The following is a 19,399-nucleotide window of genomic DNA, read 5'->3' on the forward strand; positions in this document are numbered from 1 at the left end:
GGGGTGTGTGTGTGTGATTTAAAACAGTTAAGGTAAAGCCTATGTCTGTATGATCAAATTAATGCAATGCATGTAAAAAGAGGAAAGGGTGTCATCGTGATTTCTCAGTGCCAACCACATGGATGCCAGTGTGCAAGGAATCTTCGTTCTCTTCCAGCATTCCTAAACATTTACAGATTGCCGATATGGATGGAACATGGACTGTGGGGTTCTGGGAGATGTAGGTCCAAGAATAACTAGTTGGGAAGGGGCAGATTTCTCATAGCCTCGGGCACTGTTACGGAGGCTGCTGCCCACAAGTATCAGACCTGCCATCGTTTAAACCTCTACAAAAACAACCCTTGGCTCCATTTGTTGAGAAAGGCATAGTTTTATTAGAAGTCAAGTGAATTGCGATAGTGCATAGCCAGAGCTGAGAATCCCTAAGTTCAACTTTTCCCTCCCTCGGTTCCCTCCCATTGCCTGCCCCCACCAGTCGGGCTCAGGCAGGATGTTTTCATGAGGATCAGTTCAAGGGCAGGACGGTGTGCAGCTGGTATGCCTGGTGACCTTGAAGCAGCTTCTCAAAGAGCTGCAGCGCTTACTTTTGTTTTCCTGCTAGCCTCCCCCCAGGTCATGGCAGCCTGTCCCACACCCACAGTCTCCATAATCTCCATGCAACTTCTAAAGCTGGAAGATCTTCTACAACTGATACAACCAGGCCTAGTTTTGCTTGTGCCTCAAAATATATGTCATCTAGAATTAATATTCAGGAAAAAAAGAAATATAGGTGTGGTTGTGCATGTTTTGCATTGTCCACAAGGTCCAATGCATGCAACTAAATAGCAGCCACAGGTATGGAACTAGTTCAGGGTTCATTATTGTTGGCTGATTAGGAAGCTGAACCGATTTGCAGCAAGTGATAAAATTAGCTTTTTTTACTTGATTCTTTAAAAGAATTACCTTTTCCCTGATTCTCCTTAAAAGAAGATTTTCGAGTTACTTAATAAAGAGATCAAATATTTTAAAAATCCAGGATTAAAACTAAAAGCAAATAAAAGCAGGAAAATACTCCCTTGACAACAGTCAGAATTAAGAGGACAGGAATGAGTCAAAACTCCCAGGAGAAGGCATTTCAAAAGGTTGACACTGAATGTAACTACCACCAGGACGACCCTTTATCCTGAAGCCCCCCCTTGTGCCCCACAATTGTCCTGCCTCTCTCCAAAGGCTGAAAACCGTGCAAATGCACCGTCAGGCCCTGTGGGACACTAGACTCCTTGCATGGTTGTGTGAACAGATTTGAGAGTTACAGCAGACTGACAAGATGATGCTTGCTTGTTAATCTAGGACACCATCCACGAGGGACCCTTCCTACACCAGCCCCACTGAAGTGAGTTGTGTTTGTGTGCCAGTCCCTTCACAATTGGTCTCAGCAAGTAAAAATAGACTTTAAAATAGGTTGAATTGGCAGGAGTTCAGCGTGGGAGGGGGAGATGCAAGAACTGGCATTTTCTCTTGACATGATGTGTGAAGGGTCTCAGGGTCCCATTAGGGAATGGGAATTTCGATCACCTTAATTGGCTATTCACAACTGCAAGACCCTCATTCCAGGATCCAGTCCAAGGAGGGGGGCCTGTGCATGGCCGTGAAGTATTTTCCATCCTGGGCAGCAGTTGTACCTAGGCTGGATTTGTAGGAATTGTTGTCCTCCTCACTATCGTTGTGTACAGAGCTGAGAAAATGCAGGATCTCTGTGAAGAGCACCTAGGCGGAAGGCTCCTTAATTGGACTGCCTGATGAGTGACAGTCTTTTGTTATTACAGGAACTTCCTTTGGTCAGGCTGCCCTGTGGTTGGGATGTCCCCCTTCCCCCTCCGAGCTCTGCTTTATCAAACTCTGAATTCCCGATGGCGGTGGCGCAATCGCAATGGCGAACAAGCCTTTTAGCACCTTGGTTGTCTCTATCCCTGGGGGCAGCTGGACCCAGCTGGTTGCGAACAAAGAATGTTCTACTGACAAAGGCCCTCTGGCCCACACAGCTTCAGGCATTTTAAAACACACACACACACACACTGCCAAACCTGTTGAGGATTTGAAGTAGCTTGAGATGTGGAAGGAGTGTTAAGTATTTGTAATGGGGAGATGAGGGCCCCAGGGACACAGGGAGATAAACAACCACAATTAAGACCAAATCTGCCATAGCAAAGAAAATCCAAGCTAACATGTGCCTCAGACCATTTGGGGAGGGGCAGCATTGAGGGTGATAAAGGAATTGATTTCTGTCTTGTTTACACTCTGCCAGCCCCATCTCCATCAACCAGGGAGATAAATATTTCATACGCTCCTGATTTTAGTTAATTTTCCCCCTCCCAGATCCTCACAGTGGGTCTGCTCTCTTCTCACAGTGACCGGGCCTAAGTTTCTTCTGCATTCATACGGAGCAGCTAATTGGCTATGAAGGGCCCCTGTGTTTAAATGGGCTTGACAGGAATTTAAATTTTGTTTCAATCAACCTCTGCCTTTGCAGCCTGCTCCACTTTCTAATTTTTAAATTAAACATCATTTTATATTATTCCTTCTTTACAGACTGGCTTTCAATTCCTAGTTTTAATGTCCACTACAAGCCCAGAGTCACACTTGGGGCTCATGAAGACCTTGCATGCTACTAGTCAATAGAAAAGGGTTCTTTTGTAGAAACCCATCGGCTTTCTTGGAACTGAAGTTCAGCTGTGGAATGCCAACTCCTCTTTGCCAAAACAGTCAGCTGCCCCAGTTCTGGGGATGTATTTAGCTTCCTGGGAGTAAAGAAAGGAAAGGGAGGTGGTGCCCGTGATCTGGTGGAAGAGACCAGGAGCTGAGTAGTGAAGATAGTTGGTTGGTGGGTTGGGTTGGGTTGGGTTGGGTTGAGTTGAGTTGAGTTGGGTTGGTTGGAAGGAAGGAAGGAAGGAAGGAAGGAAGCCAGGAGAGCTTGTGGGAAATGGGTTCATGCAGTAGAAGATGAGGGTCCCTAATCCATTTTTCACACTTACAATCATTGCAGCACCCCCATGGCCACGGGATCAAAATTAAGACAGCTGGCAACTGACTCTCATTTATGACGGTTGCAATCATGTGATCACCTTTTACGACCTTCTGACAAGCAAAGTTAATAGGTAAACCAGATACCAGATTCACTTAACAACCGTGTAACTAACTTAACTGCCATGGTTCACCTAATTGTGGCAAGAAAGGTTGTAAAATGGGGCAAAACTCAACAAATGTCTTGCTTAGCAATATAAATTTTGGGCAGAATTGTAGTCATAAGTCGAGGACTACCTATATATATTTTCTCCTCCAATAGATCCTTCTCCCCAGTAGTGGGGAAAAGATTTCACAAGATTTCCTGTATTCCCATTGCGTTGCAGAAGAATGCTATGACTTCTGCCTCAAGCAAAGTTGAGTCTCAGATTATCTAGGTTGTTTTGTTATGGAAGTCTGACTTTCTAGCTAGCTTTTACTAATTACTTAAATGAAGAGGTAGAAGAAATGTTTATCGGATTTGCAGAGATAGTATGGAGCACAATAACTGATACCCTAGTAGAAAGAAAATTCAAAACTTCGAATTCTTGAGTTGAATTTGATTTGAATTTGAATTGAATGTGATGGTTGAAATGGGCTGGAAATTACAGAATGAAGATTAATTGAGACACATACAAAACTCTTTATTTAAGGAAATCAAAACCCAATCTCTTTATGTCAGGGATAATATTATGTGTGCAAAAGAATTTGGAATAGCGGTTGACTGAAAACCACATTGGAGCAGGTGGATTATAAATGGTTATGAAAAAGGACAAATACAATTTCAGGCTGTATCCACCAAAGTATCATTTCCATGTTATTTTTCCAATGTATTCTGCTTTAATCAGACCCTATCTTGAGTTTGGTGCCAACTTCTGGCAACGCTTGTTAAGAAGGATTCAGAGAAATTGAACAGGTTCGTTCAAAAAGACAGCAAAAATGACCAGCGAATTAGAACATTTGTGGACAGAGACTGAAGGAGCTGTGTGATAGCCTTGGGAAAAGAGGGCTAGGGAAACATATGAGAGTCCTCTTGAAGTATCTGAAACGATATTCCATAGAAGCTCAGGAATGATTGCTCTTGCTCCAGAATGCAGGACATAGAATGATAGATTTAAATTATAGAAAAGGTAAAGGTAAAGGAGTCCTGCAGATTTTATTCTGCCAGTCATCGCCAACTATAGGGGTCATCTCCGTTTCAAGGTCATTGACCAGCACTGTCCAAAGACATTTCCACCGTCGTGTGGCCAGCTTGATGTCATGGAGCGCTGTTATCTTCCCATCTAAGTGGTACTTATTTATCTACTTGCATTTGCATGCTTTTGAACTGCTAGGTTGGCAGGAACCGGGGCAAGTAATGGGAGCTCACTCCGTTGCATGGCGCTCGGTTTCCAGCCGACAAGCTCAGCGTCTTAACCAGTGAGCCGCTGTGCCGTCCCTAAATTACAGAAGATTCTAATTGAGCGCTAGAATATTCAGGTGGACTGCCTTTGATTGAATGTATTTGAAACAGGGATTATATGGAGATGCTTTAATTTGGTTTGCATTAAGCATAATAGTATCCAAGACTTAAATCTTTCCTCCTTCCAGATCAAGAGATTTGTATTTTTATGCCTTGACCCACAATGTAGATTCTTCAGTTTATGAAAGGACTAGAGTAGATCTTCCAAAATATTATAGATTACCCAATCTGCGGCATTGCACATTTTATTACCTTCTCCCTCCGCCAATGAATCAGGCACTTGACTTTCAAGAGATTGGAGTACGGTGGTGGTTTATGAACTGATTCACGCAAACGCTTTTGCAACTCTAAACAGTATTGATCTCTACATCCATTGCCAGCAACCCAGATGATGAGTAAAATACTTAGTCTTGCCCTGGCCCTGTAACAGCATTGTTGTGATGATCCAGATAGACCCCATTTCTCCTTAACCCGACTCCATCTAATCTGCCTTGGCAAATTGTAAAACTGTATTTGACTTAACTGGAAGTAACCTTAAATTGTAATCTTGTAAGATTCCTGTGTTATATCCCTCTCTCCTTCTCCTAATGAGGTTATGACCAAATGCTCATTATAATTGCTTTAGACTCCTTTTAATTTTCAAGCTTATTAATCATAAGAAGAGTTATTTAAAATTGCATAAATTAATCTTAGATTAAAAGCCCATCAAAGTCTCAAAACAATTAAGAATAAGTAGGATTTCCCTGGGGCAGCAAGTTTTATTTTAATAGTGTAGCCAGGTGAATATCAGAACATTTGAAGTGCAGGGATGATTAATGTTTCTGACAATTTTGGAGGAGAGATTTTAAAATGGCAACTCCTGAGCTTACTGTATGATTCAAGCCTATTGTCTCTCACATGCGCTAATGAGCCTTTTAATTACAGCGTGGAACAGGGCACACAACCGCACGAGGGGCCACTTTCTCCATTGGAAAATAGCAATGGAAAAAAGTCAGTTTTAATTTGGCTCCTTGGTGGTGTTGTGTTTTTACTGCTGAAAGCACGTGGCTCGTACAGAGGATTGGGCAGATCTGCAAGTTTGTGTTCCAACTCGGATGGCCAAATGAAAGTCCGTTCATTGGCTCCAGTTCCTTGTTTCTGCTTCTCATTCTTTATGCAGTAATAGCTTCTCGTTTCTTGTGAAGCACAATAAAGTATTTCCAATAGGCCACAGAACAATACTGGATCCATTTAAGAATTTAATTTCAGCACATTCTAAATGTGACATCTGGATGAAGCAGACCCTTTTCTACTTCCTTATAGCCCAATTAGAGGAACAGGAGAAACAGTCGCTGGCTAGTAACAAGCAGGTCTTTGGGGGCAAAATACTCCAGCAGCTCAAGACTTCATTGAAATGAACAGCTGGACAGAAAAGCCAAACAGGTGAGGGTAGCTGATGGGTCTTCAGCTCTCAGCGGGAGAGGGGATTGGGGCACTCCGGCCCTGCCAGGCTGAGCGGAGAAAGACCAGCCCCATTGTCCCCACTGTGCCTCACGGCTGGCTATTGCACAACTGATTGGTGCACCAGTCGTTGTGACTCAGCTCTGCTCTCAGTCAGCCCACAATTTAGCAACTGGCAAGGCAACTCTATACACACCCAAGTAAAAGCTAAATTTACTTTATATTTATACACACACACACCTATGTACACACACATATATAATACAACACACACAATATGGTTATGTTATAAAAGAAATAAAATAAATATTTTATTTATTATAAAATAAATAAACAATCTGGAATGAAGAGAAAGAAAAAATGACTTAGCAAGGATGTGGGAATGCTGTGCTGTCCCTTTGAGCAGTCTTTGGAAAGCACGAGCCCACATCACCTTTTCATGCGTCAAATGTGGAGCCCAAATTCTCTTTCAGAACATGAAATTCGGCCAATAGCCATCTCTGCTATCTGTAAAATAAAGAAGCAAACCAACAACTGGGCAAACCCTTTTGGGTTTTGGGGAGGAGAGGACCGGATGCCATGTCAGGGCTGAACCCCAAAGCTTTCACCCGGTCTAAGGCTGGCATCAAGGAGCCCAACGGTTTGTTTTTGCAATAAGCTGTAAGGTGGTTTGTTATCTTATTATTGCTATTTAACAAACATTACAGACATTTATTGCAAATAATATTATTATTATTATTGTGATTAATTAATTATAATTATTGATACAGCTTCTTGTGGATTATCATTATTTACAGCCAAAATACCCAAGTAAATGTGGTTGGTTTGGTTTCATGTGTGAACCCAGCCCTAATTTTTTGCTTATGATTAAGTGTGACTTAGTGGCTTAGTCAACAAGCCAGTTTTTGTGTGAATCCAGCCAGTAAGTATCACATTCTATTCAATAAAGAACTCCACATCAAAGAATACACACAGAACTGCTGTTTTCTGTTTTGTACAGAAGGATTCAAGAGTCGTGCTCAGCTGCAAGGCTCTTGTTTTACAAATCGAACCGTGTGGCCTGGAGAAATACTAATTTCTCTCTTGGCTGAGGCACTGTGGGTTTCCCCCCTTCTCTTTGTGCTGTCCTGACTCAAGTCCTGGGCAGCAAGCGTGCGATGCCCCCAGCCCTAATGTGCCATTAACGATAGGTAATGTACAGGATAATGTTTGACAGGCTCTGGGTTCATTACACTTCTGAGTATAAGATCTTTCTTGCAGAGGCCCGTGGTCCCATTGCATTATATCACACAATAAAAATATTATTTTAATATCACACCCTAATAAACTGTACTTGAAGTGCCATCGGAGGGCACCAGAGTCTTTCCAGCAACTGAGCTTTCAGCTGCAACAGTTGGGAATTTCCATCTTATTTATTCTGATCCAGATATTTCCTCAGATTTGTATCTGAAGGAAAGGCAGTTACTTCTGTGGTTTTGGTGCAGAGATAAACTCAGCTTTTCACTTTTGCTTACCATTGTGAAGCAGACAAAGCCTTATTGCAAAATCCATGTCAACAGCAGGTTCCCCCAAGCACGTAGGGACTCAAGATTGAGCCTTTGATGGATTGAAGTTAGTGAAATCAAGAATGCTGTGCTAGACTCTAAAAAGCTTCTGACCAACATCAAAAAAATGCTTGTAGTGATTTAAAAGTTTGAAGGAGCTTTGAGAATATTTTTCCTTCCCTGACATCCCAAATCTTTAAAGAGGAAGCTGAATTTTAGATTCTTTGTTCCATTACTTAATGCATTTAACATACACAAGATGTTAACATACACAAAAAGGATGCCTGAACACACTGGGCTATGCAATAAGCCATTTTGCTTGCCTACGTTTGAAACAAAAAGCTGCATAACCAGCCGAAGGGCCTTGTGAAAAATCTTGACCAAAGTTCAAGTGGGCCTCAGTTCACTTTTCATCCTGATCATTTGGTTCTTGTTCTGCTCACTCCCAATATCTCTCTGCAAGGATGTCTAATTGTGTACCAGACCCAGGCACACTTATAAAGAAAGCATTGAAAAAAATGATGGTGCAAAAATAAATATCACATCTCTTCCAAAATATCCCAAACCTGCAGATTTGAAATTCTGATGTAAATAATAAATTTGAATTAAATGAGCAGTTGCAACACTTAGATAAAGTCACTCTCCTTCCACCAGCTGTAACCAAAGAAAGTTCTGCAGTAGTAATGTTTGACCAACTAACTGATATGACATTAAAGACTGCCAATCTTTCTGCTTCTTCTGGAAAGCAGAAGCGCTTCTGATTGTTTAAGGACTCAGCGGGTTAGAAAGTTCAGGAAAGTTTAATCAACAGAGCTGAAAGGGACCTTGGAGGTCTTATAGTCCAACCCCTGCTCAAGCAGGAGACCTTATACCATTCCAGACAAATGGTTGTCCAATCTCTTCTTAAAAACTTCCAGTGATGGGGCACCCACAACTTCTGAAGACAAGCTGTTCCACTGGTTAATTGTCCTCACTGTTAAGAAATTCCTCCTTAGTTCCAGGTTGCTTCACTCCTTGATTAGTTTCCATCCTTGCTTCTTGTCCTGCCCTCAGGTGCTTTGGAGAATAGGTTGACCCCCCCCTCTTTGTGGTAGCCCCTCAAATAATGGAATACTGCTATCCTGTCTCCCCTAGTAATTATTTTCTCCCAACTAGCCATACCCAAATCCTGCAACGGTTTTTCATTCACTTCCTTCAGAAGCAGAGCGAGAAACTACACATTGCTTGGGGGGGGGGGGAGTGTCATGGCTCAGATCGTTCCCAAAACAAAATGAATGCAGTTGATTGGTGGACAATGAACACTGGCGAGGACCAGGGGGAAAGGGGGATTTTACCTGTGCTGGTTTTCGCTGAAAACTTTAGAACAGGCTTTGCTACTGTTATCGGTAAAGTTATACTCTTGTTAAAATATTGTACCAGGCGTTTCTTTTGCTGCATTTATCAATGGGACGGCTGACAGGGAGTTTTAACATCTGGATTAAGGATAAACCCAAGAAGGAAGAGGATTGGGAAGGCGCCAGATGTAATTGCTGAATCCTAGGCCGCCGCCGTCTCCTCTCTAAAGGTCTTGGAAAGAGTTAATCGCCTTACACAAAATTGGTGGCTCTAAAAAGGCAGCCTTTCTCAAGAAAATGAGATGTGACAAGTTCATTTAAAATGCCTATTTTGTCATTGTTTATCTCATTTTCAGAGTTGGCAAAGAAAATTAGGCTGGCTGACACTCACCCACTAGCATCTCCAGGCCTCTGACCTGACCTGGCTGGGGCTGAATCTTTTGCCCCGAAAGTGTGGACTTTCCCCAGAGCTTAAAGGAGATGCTTGAGCTTTTCCTTTCTACGGCCCTTGAGCCCAAGATTTACTCACAGCAAAATGCTGGGGAAATTGACACATCTTTGTCTTTCACGGGCGAGTGGAGAGTGGTTGTTTTTATTGCTTCCTGATAAATTTGGGCCACCGTGTAGGATTAAGATCCTGCTGGATCAACAGAGATTTCTTAATGGAGAAAATGGTATATAGTAGGTTAATTAAGCAAGGAACTAGTAAAAAGTGAGGAAAGTTAAGGGGTGTATTTCTTAAAAATTACAGAGAAGTAAACATGTATCTCCATTTTTAACATTCATTGACTCGTACCTAATACAGGCAGCCCTCGACTTACAGTAGTCCACGTAGTGACCATTAGAAGTTACAACAACACTGAAAAAAGTGACTTACGACCATTTTTCACAGTGATGACTGTTGCCACATCCCCATGGTCAAAACTCAGGTGCTTGGTTCCTATTTAGGACGGTCACCACGTCCCAGGGACACATAATCCCCTTTTGCCACCTTCTGACAGGCAAAGTCAATGGGGGGAAGCCAGATTCACTTAACGACCCTGTTACTAACTTAACAACTGCACTAATTCACTATTAACAGCTGTGGCAAGAAAGGTCGTAAAATGGGGCAAAACTCATTTAACAACTGTCTCGCTTAGTGTCAGAATTGTTGGGGTCAATTCTGGTCATAAGCTGAGGACTACCTGTATTCGCCTCCTGGGGCCTTGTGCCGTGCACGTCCATCCCCTTCGCAGAGAGTCTCATGGTGGCTTTCAGCTGCTCACCTTAAGTTCGGCCTTGTAAGAATGTCGCCTTGATGTGACAGTATCTTCCTTCCCCACGTCCTGCCTTGCAGCCCTTGAAGCGTCCTCTCCATGACGGCAGGGATGTTGTCCAATACTGCCGGAAAAAGCTCTGGATTAAAGAGGCAAGGAAGGGCCACGGGACTGAAAGCCATTTGAGGGCTAAGACCAGGAGCAGCAGCCTTCACCGGGGCAGGAAGGTCCTGGTGCTGAAGTTGGGGGCGAGCCCAGAGAATAAGGCCCCCGGGTGCCAAGTGGAGGAGGAGCCAAGATATTCCTCTGACCAGTTAGCTCGGCCTTCCCAACCTTGAGGGCCTCCTTAGCCATTGACTCTTAACAACAGCTCCACTGGATCTAGGAATTCTGAGAGGTGAACATCTGGAAGGTGCCACAGTTGGGAAGCATTGGATTAACTGTTGGCCCCTCCCTTCTTTAAAGTGAAGCTTGTGGGAGACCTCTGCAACATCAGCTCCAGCTCAGGTTGCAATAGCGGAGGGTCCGGATCCCTCACCCACAAAGTCTCTTGTCTGGAGGAGCCTTCACTGCTACAGAAAATGCGTTTTAAACTTCTGCACATTTACATTTCTGCACCATTACTTGATAAAATGAAGGGAATCTCTACTGGGATATTTAAGAATTGTGGACTTTTTAGATCTGGAGCAATATTATTCAGGAATAAAGAGCCTCCCTCTCCCTCCCCAAAGCTGGTGAAGCACACAAGGACTTTCATTCTCTTTTTTTCCCCCTCTCTTCTTTTCCATTCCTTCCTTCCATGCTTGTTGTGTTCTATTTGTTTCTTCGTTCTTTAGAAATGAGAATGTCGGGTTAACAAATGGGGTCTGTCTCTTTCTAACTGCCTGGAACTTCATTATACCTGCACGAACTGCCATCTCTATTTCCAGTGTCGTTGGCTTGTTCTTGCACCCAGCCCCCTGCCCCCCAGCCTCCTCTCTGCTTCTTCCTGCCCCGCAGAATCCCCCCCAAGGGGGGGAACATTGAGACAAGGGTGATCAAGGGCAACTTTCTCTGCTGCTGCTCCCTTTTCTTTTACTCAAGCTGCCCTCTCTTTGGGGGGGGGGCGAAGAGACCTTGCCCTGCATCTCCTGAGGCTGGGCAGCTTAGCAAGTGGAATCCACCTGCAGGGGATCTTTTCCCCCCAGCCATTCTTCGGCAGTGGCTGCTGGGCTTTTCATAAGTCTTGTTTATTAGGTTGCTATCCCACTACCTCTCATGACTCTTGGCCTGTCACAGTCGTTGCAAAAGATGACAATAAAACATTGAAGTTGAAATCGCTCCACCAAAATCACATAATGCAACCAAGACGTTGACTTCACCCCAAAGTTCTCCAGAATAACATGGCTCATTAATTTTTCAGAAGTCTTCATTCCAAGGAAACGTTCTATATCAAGGTCCAGCAATGTCCCTCAAAGCAGCCCCTCATAGGGTCAGGCCCACCCTAGATAGAGGGGCTGTCACAGAGGTTTTTGTCCAAAGCATCTGAAGGGCAGGACAAGAAACAATGGGTGGAAGCTCCTCAGAGGGAGATTCCGCTTGGAAATAAGGAGGAATTTCCAAACGGTGAGAACAATTAACAAATGGAGCAGCTTGCCTCCACTAGAGTTGTGGCTGCACTTTCGTTGGAGGTTTTCAAGAAAAGACTGGACAGCCATTTGATTGGAATGGAGTTTGGTCTCCTGCCTTGGGCAGAGGGTTGGAGTGGAAGACTCTGAGATCCCACCTAGCCCTATTCTTTCTTCTGTGTTCTGTGGTGGAGAATGTTTATTTTTTTGAACATGTTCTTCCAAAGCTCTTGCCAGCCATAGAAGACCCAAGAAGGCCACTCCCATGTTTGCCCTCGACTCTCTTCCAAGGACTGGAATTTTGGCCTACTGTTCAGTTGCCAGCGGTGGCAACAAACGACTTGGCCCATTTTTCTCGGAAAAAGGAGATTTGTGCTGGAAACCCGCGGATTCTGCCTAATGGCTGATCTTACTATAGCTCTGGGAATCTGCTCCCTTGTCTCCAGCCTCTTGATTTGTTCCTTGACTCTTGTTGGGTTTGTGACTGCTTGTTTAAAAGGCAAGACAGGTAATTTCAGCCTTGACTGTGAAGGAGGACCTCTTTTCTCTTCCTGCAGGGATCTCCATGTGTTTTACAAACAGTTAAGCAAATTTAACCTTGTGGCATTTGGTGAAGAGTGATTAGTGTAAGGAATCTGGGTCCTGAAGAAATAAGCATGGGACTTGAGCAGAAGGACATGGAGGGGGGGGGGCAGAGGGGTTTGGTTTGGGTCCTGACAAATACCATATTAGGCAATTAAAAAAAAACATGCTGAAAGCTAAAAGTATACACATCCTTTCCTTTCCTCAATTCCTTCTTTTGTAAGAATCTAGATCAGCATTTTTCAACCCTGGCAAGTTTAAGATGTGTGGACTTCAACTCCCAGAATTCTCCAGCCAGAATTTTACCTTCTCCTGAAGGTAAAATAGTTGTTGGGTTCTTTGGTTTCTTCTTGCACAAAACCATCTAGATCAGTGTTACTCAACCTTGGGAACTTTAAGATGTGTGGATGTCAACTCCCAGAATTCCCTAGCCAACCAGCTGTCTGGGGAACTCTGGGATTTGACGTCCATACATCTTAAAGGTTGAGAAAAATTTATTTAGAGGCAGGGGGGAAAAAACAAGGCAGGAAACACTATTCATCAGAAGAAGGAAAGATTTGAAGTCAAGCAGGGGTGGCAGTGGTGCATCTGAGGACACACTTACCCTGGGGCAGAAATGGGGGAATTTAGAATAATCTGAAAGGCCTTCCTAAGCTTTAGTGGAGGAGGCACGTTGCTCCCCTCAGGTCCAAAGAGGAGATTAAGTAAATCTCCATCTTCCTAATGTGATTACACCTCAAAGCTTCTTCTTACTAGCCTTTTCCTCTCTCCCTGTCCCCAGACCATCTGTGCATCCCACCTCTGTGCCTGACTGCCCTTTTTCACACCAGGCCCTTCAGCCCAGCCGGCCTTTGCTCCTCAGATTTCCAGCTCTTCTCGAAGAGTTTGGGGCCGTGTATTAAGCCGTTCATTTTGAAGGAAGTTATGTGTTCTGGAGAAAAGTAAATCAAGTCACTTAGACCTCTAAAAGAAGGCGCTAGTTGCACATTTTCAAAATTATTTCACAGCTCCCCCCTCATCCCAAATCTAAGAGTAGAGAGGCACCTTAGAGAACAGTCCTGTTGCCCAGCCTTCTGAGAATAGGACATCAGGCATTACATGCCGGTCTCATGTGGCCCAACACAAAGCACGGAAGCTGGTAGCATCAGACGAGGCTTTCAGATCTCTGCTTCTGCTCTTCGCTTTTCAACCTTCGCAGTAATTCAGAACCCTAGAACGGTGTTTCTCATGCTCAATCCCTTGAAGATGTGGGTGGAGTTCAGCTCCTAGAATTCCTCCACCAGCATGGCTGGGGAATTCTGGGAGTTGAAACTCACACACCTTCTAGTTGCCATGGTTGAAAAACACTGCACTGGGCGTTATCTCCTGTTGCCTTCTTAGATGGTCCTGGACTCAAGAAAGGAAAGGGGACTTCTCCGTGGCTTCCATCTTTTGTCTCTGTGTAATTGCAGAGCCCATATTTTCTCATGACTTTGTGACCTGGGGATGAAATATGAAATGTATCAAAATTAATGCAGGAGAATGTTTCTAGCACGTGGGAAACCTATTTGTCTTCTCTTCGGCTGCTTGAAAAGCCCTTCTCAGTTCCCAGGATGTATTTGCGTGCTCAAATTGAGCCTTCAAAAGAAAAACACACAGTTTATTTTTAAACTTTTAAAAAACCCAGAGAGATTGATACCGTAGTTATACATAAGGCACATATTTCAGTGATAAAACTCCCTCCTTTTTTTTTAGTAGACTGGTTCACACAGTCGGGATTTCTTGCAAAAATCTTTAGTAGGGTGACAAGAATCTTGCATTTCCTTCACTCCTCAGCTATTTGACCCTCTTGACTGAAGCCGCTTTTTGTTCTTTTAGGGCCACCTCTTTATTGTGCAGTACAATGACGGGAACGCTGAAGTTGTCTCCATGTGGGTGTGCCGGACCCTGGAGGAGAGGCGGTTGCAGCAACAGGGATCCCAGTGAGCGGAAGAGATGTGCTCTCTCTCTCCCACCAGACAACGAACGGCCTCTGAAGAGCTTCCCGGCAAACCCATTTCACAGCTGAGCCTGCCGGGATCCTTTTTCTTCAAGCAATTCAGCGGATGTCCTTTGCCACTCCTCTCTCACGGCCCCCTGCATCCCTAAGACAATAGGAGCATATATTTTAATTAAACCGAATGTATATATGTTGGCCTCCAAGTATTTTATACACTTTGGGACCTTTGCTAGCTAAATATAAGGACATGAGCAGAATGGAGGTGGCCATCCTGTGGACCCAGTCATGTGCCTGCTTTGGATTGGGATTTGAAATTGAATTTTTAGATGATGGACCAGTGGAACAAAATGGATCAAGATGAAAGAATAAAAAGGTGTAAGCAGTATCTGCCAAAGGGTGTGTGCTAAATTTATTTTTGGAACAGACAATTGTGTGCTTACACTCTCCTCTATACCCACTCTTTGTGTAGGATGAGGTGGACACCAAGGACATCACGAGATTTTAGCAGAAGATATGGGGGGAAAGTTGGATTGGGTTTTCATTTGTTGATGATGTTGTTATTACGTTGAGCAGTAGAACAATTCCTTGGGACTGAATAAGTCTAAAGTTCATTCTTAGGGGAATTCTTGCCTGAACTGCAGAAAAGGTGCTGCTGGCCATGGCTGATAGCAAAGTTGGACCCTTCGATGGGAAAATTCCTTTGTTCCTATACTTAAGTCGCTGATCTCTCTCTCTCTCTCTCTCTCTCTCTCTCTCTCTCTCTCTCTCTCCCTCTCCTCTCCTCTCCTCTCTCTCCTCTCCCTCCCTCCCTCCCTCCCTCTTTCTCTCTCCCACCCACCCACCCACACAAATGTTGCTTGAGGCTGATGTGACTTATCATTCATTTATTCAATTAAATGTGTGCACTTGTGCCACCAACACCAGTTAAAGCTGCAATAGCTAGTTTTTTAGAACACCAGGCTAAATTTAGGCTGGGCCGTTGGCGACTGGTCTGGGAATCCATAAAAGTGGCCTACTGACTTAGCAAGCTGTAATGTTTTATTACCAGACATGGATAATACAGTTCCTCTGTTGGTTCAGAATGTTAAGGGGAGGTGACGATTGCATCTTCTTACCTAATTCAGGGTTTAGCCTCTTAGATGAATCTCACTGATCCCGGTGATGAAGTCTATCCATTAACATCGCCAGATGGAGTCATGTGTCAAATGGAGGCCAATTCTAAGAAATGAGGCTGGGAGTTCCGCAATCCTCTGATGTCCTAACCTTCAGTAGCTGCTCCTCAAAAAGTTCAGGTCTCTGCCAGAAAGAACAGACCAAAAACAAGAAGAAGGAAATAGTGCTGTAATCCAGCCCACCAACGACCAGCAGCCTCTGGCAAGCAGTCTGACAGAAATCCAGCCTTCGATGGAAGGCAAGGTTTCTCTGCACCCTAAAACATGTATCTGTTGCAGATGGTTGCGTCATAGACTGCCCTACTCAATTTTTGCCCCTTGCCCAAATAATTATGACATTAAAAGACTATGCTGAAAATGTAAGAATTTGGGTCTTTTTCGCTGTCTAGTCGTGTCCAACTGCAGAGCACAGCGCTCATCTGTTTCTTAGCTGAGAGCTGGTTGTTGTCCAAAAAGGTTTCCGTGGTCATGTGGCCAGCATGAGTATATGCCAAAGGCACATAGAATGCTGTTACCTTCCCATCGAAATGGTACCTATTTATCTACTCACATTTGCATGCTTTTGAACTGCTGCTAAGTGGGCAGGAGCTGAGGCAAGGAACGGGAGCTCCACCCGTTGCACGGTGCTCGGGTGTCGAACCTGGGCTGTCAGCCTGACAAGCTCAGCATCTTTAACTGCTGAGTAATCATGCCCCTCGTGTTTTTGTTAAATCACTAATATTTCATTATTGTTTTAAATTTGCTTTAGAATAGAAACTTTATTTAGTCATTTGACCATATCAAAAATTAAAAGAACTATTGCAAATATATAAATAGATACAAAGAAAAAAATAGGACGTGTTCATAGTAAGCTGTCATCCCGACAATTAACCCCAATCTTATCTAAATATGCTCTTCTCTTCAAAATAAAGAGTGCAGGCTCACCAGTGATGTGCAGGTTCCCCCCTTTGCAGAATGTGGGGTGTTCTTGAGTCGTTTACGTAAGTGCCATTATTCTTTTTAACACATTCCAGTTCCTCTGCTATTGATTCTTGGGGAAGCCCCCCAGAAGCCCCCTGTCTTGGGGTGGCTGAGAGCAAGCAAAATTGCTTACTGAGAAGGCTCTGCTTGTGGTGCTCCATCACTTGAGATCTGGAGAGGGTCCAAATGGGTTGGAGGCCTTTTGTGGCAAGAAACAACTTCTGAACAATTACAACTCCAAACCATTCCTTCAGAGGCAGCCTGGAAAAGGCTCTGCTTCCTTCCTTGAAGGGATCATCAATCTCCAGGTGAAGGATAGAGATTGCAGGCGTGAACTTATAGACGAAAGTTTGTCTTAATTGCTGCAATGTCACAGCCTCTCTGGCAGATAACAATACAATGAATGACTCGATGTGACTGGTGGCTGCAGGTGCTTTTTCTAAAAGTGAGACAAATTTCCTTCCCTTCAGCCAGCTTTCTTTCTTTTACTTCTTTTCTAACATAGAGCACTCCGGTCTAATATTTCTGATTAATTTAATTTTAAAATCTCATTAAGTTCCCCATTTACTAACATTCAGTTTTTTTGAAGCAAAGAAGACAGTTGCAGTCTGCAGTTTGCTGCTGAAGAGCCTTGCATGTCTTTGAACCTCTTTTCATTTATCAGCCGTACCTCAACTATTGATAATCCACACTGATTCTTTAAGCATGTTTTTAAGTGAACAATGTGTTCTGAAAATGTCAACATTCAGTGACAGCCCCATTAATAAAGATGTTTTGGATCTAATAATCTGATAATGCTTTATAATTAGCCATTTACCCATTGCATCAAGCTTGAATTAACCTGTTACAAAAATAGCCTCAATTGGGATGTACAAGGTAATATATAAAATGTGAACAGTCTGTTGTTATGTTTGTTGATTATCATATAAATCTCATATTGCATACCTGCTTGGTTTGGTAATTAAATGCAATATTTTCCCTCTTTCTCCCCATAATGCATAAGGATCCAGCAAACCCTAGTAAGTCAAGAAGGACAGTGAAAAAAATGGGACCACAATTAAATATAAAGACAATGAGCTATCAGCTTTAGAATTGAGAATTAAGATACTGAAGTGGTGAAGAGCTTCTGCCTTTCAGGATCATCAATAGTAAAGGAACAAGTCCTCCAGAGCTGAGTAGAGATGCCAGGAGGCCTTGGAAGGGAGATTCAGATGCTGGGATATGTCTATTTCTACAAAAAAGCAAATGGTGCAGGCAATGATATTCACTGTGGCGTTTTATGGAAGTGGACTTTGAAGAAGCAGGATAAGAAGAACATTGATGCTTTTGAACTGTGGTGTTGGAGAAGACTCTGGAGAGTACCTTGGACAGCCAAGAAAATAAACAAATGGATCACCAAATAAATTAATGCAGAGTTCTCACTTGAGACATCTTTAGCATTTTAGACTGCTGCCCATAACACACTCTTTCCCTCAGCTCTCAATATTCAGAGATCTGACGGGCAGGAGAGGAAAACGTCAGTTCAGTCCCTACAATCACAAAACAAACATGTTGGAAGGGACCTTGGAGGTCTTCTAGTCCATCCCTCTGCTTAAGCAGGAGACCATAGACCATTCAGGAGAAAAGGCTGCCCTGTCTCTTCTTAAAAGCCTCCAGTGATGGAGCACCCGCAACTTCTGGAGGCAAGCAGAAAATTTAACATAAATTTAACTTCAACTTTAAATGTAAATAAATTGTTAAAGTTAAAACTGTTGGATTGCAGAGTCTGGTTCTATATTTAGGATGAGAAATGTGGTCTAGAATATCCATGTCTTGCTTAGTAGTATTTTTATTTTAAAAAAAAACTTATTTTGCAATTTATTTTGTAAAAATTGACTGTCAGCCATTTTACATGGCATCTACAAGCTTGTGTCTGTCCATTTCAAATGTGCAGTTGCTCAAAATTACTTTTGTTTTCTAAGGAGTCACTGGGGCTTTTCTTGAAGTTTTGCATTTGTTAAAACCCTGCTCCAGAGAAAGATATTCTGCCTGTTTAAAAAGTAACTTTATATTTCCTGGAGTCCCCAAATGTTTTAATTTGGCCAAGTTATTTTCAAGCGCAGGGTGCTGAGGGGAAAAACGTTTCTTGCCTCCTTTTTTTCACAGCCCCCCCACTGCCAGTTTGCCAAGGGCAAAGCGTCATTCTTTGTTTTCTCAACAGCAGTTTGAATAAAGCTCTCTTGGTGTGCGAATTTATTGGCACAGAGAACAATTCACAGAAAGGATCAAACTGTGACTTCAAAACAACCACCAAAACAGCAAATCTTAAACTCTTCCGGCTGAGGCACAAATTCTCTTTTGGATGAGTTCACACACCACAACATCCACTGTGCTCTGACTGTGCTTCATCACTAGATGTCCTGAAATATTTAATTGGAAATCTTTGGGTCAGTCTTGTTCCCAGATCACAATCCTGCATGTTTATATCGGTTCTCTCACTCACCCACCCACCCACCGCCTGAGCAGCAGAAAGCCCTCTTGCTCGTGAACTAGCAAAACCTAAAAACTTGCAGTGTCCCACGATTTGTCCCTTAAGGCTTAAGCAACTCTTCCGGGGAGCAGAAGACAGCCTGCCCTTACCTGATGCACAAAGGCTGTACTAAGTGCCACCTTTCCTGATGGCCCACTTGCAATTCTTCATAAAAAGACTAGAATCTGGAAGGGACCTTGGAGGTCTTCTAGTCCAACCCCCAGGGGCCCAAGGCAGGAGTCCTTATTCCATCCCAGACAAATGGTTGTCCAATCTTTTCTTGAAAACCTCCAGCGATGGAGCACCCACAACTCCAGGAGACAAAGCAGTTCCATTGATTAGTTGATCTCACTGAGGGGAAGTTTCTCTTTAGTTCCAGGTTGAATCTCTCTTTAGCAAACTTCCACTCCTTGGGTTTTCGTCCTGCCCTTTGGTGCTTTGAAGAATAAGTCAGCCCCCTCTTCCCTGTGGCTGCCCCACAAGTACTGGATGGCTGCTGTCATGCCACCCCTAGTC

The 19,399-nt window shown here is 43.4% G+C and overlaps 1 protein-coding gene across 1 annotated transcript in view; it reads left to right on the top strand.

Moving 5' to 3' along the window:
• The window catches only part of MAP2K5 (mitogen-activated protein kinase kinase 5), a 118,146-nt gene extending 103,534 nt beyond the window's left edge, over positions 1 to 14,612 (top strand). Inside the window, exon 21 of the mRNA XM_015811894.2 lies at positions 14,122 to 14,612. Coding sequence (XP_015667380.1) covers positions 14,122 to 14,229 — 108 coding nt within the window. The 3' untranslated portion in view covers positions 14,230 to 14,612. The remainder of the gene's footprint in view (positions 1 to 14,121) is intronic.
• Positions 14,613 to 19,399: the final 4,787 nt, after the last annotated feature.

Source organism: Protobothrops mucrosquamatus, unplaced genomic scaffold (assembly GCF_001527695.2).
Source record: "Protobothrops mucrosquamatus isolate PMUCROS unplaced genomic scaffold, P.Mucros_1.0 scaffold56, whole genome shotgun sequence".
NCBI classification, from domain to species: domain Eukaryota; kingdom Metazoa; phylum Chordata; class Lepidosauria; order Squamata; family Viperidae; genus Protobothrops; species Protobothrops mucrosquamatus.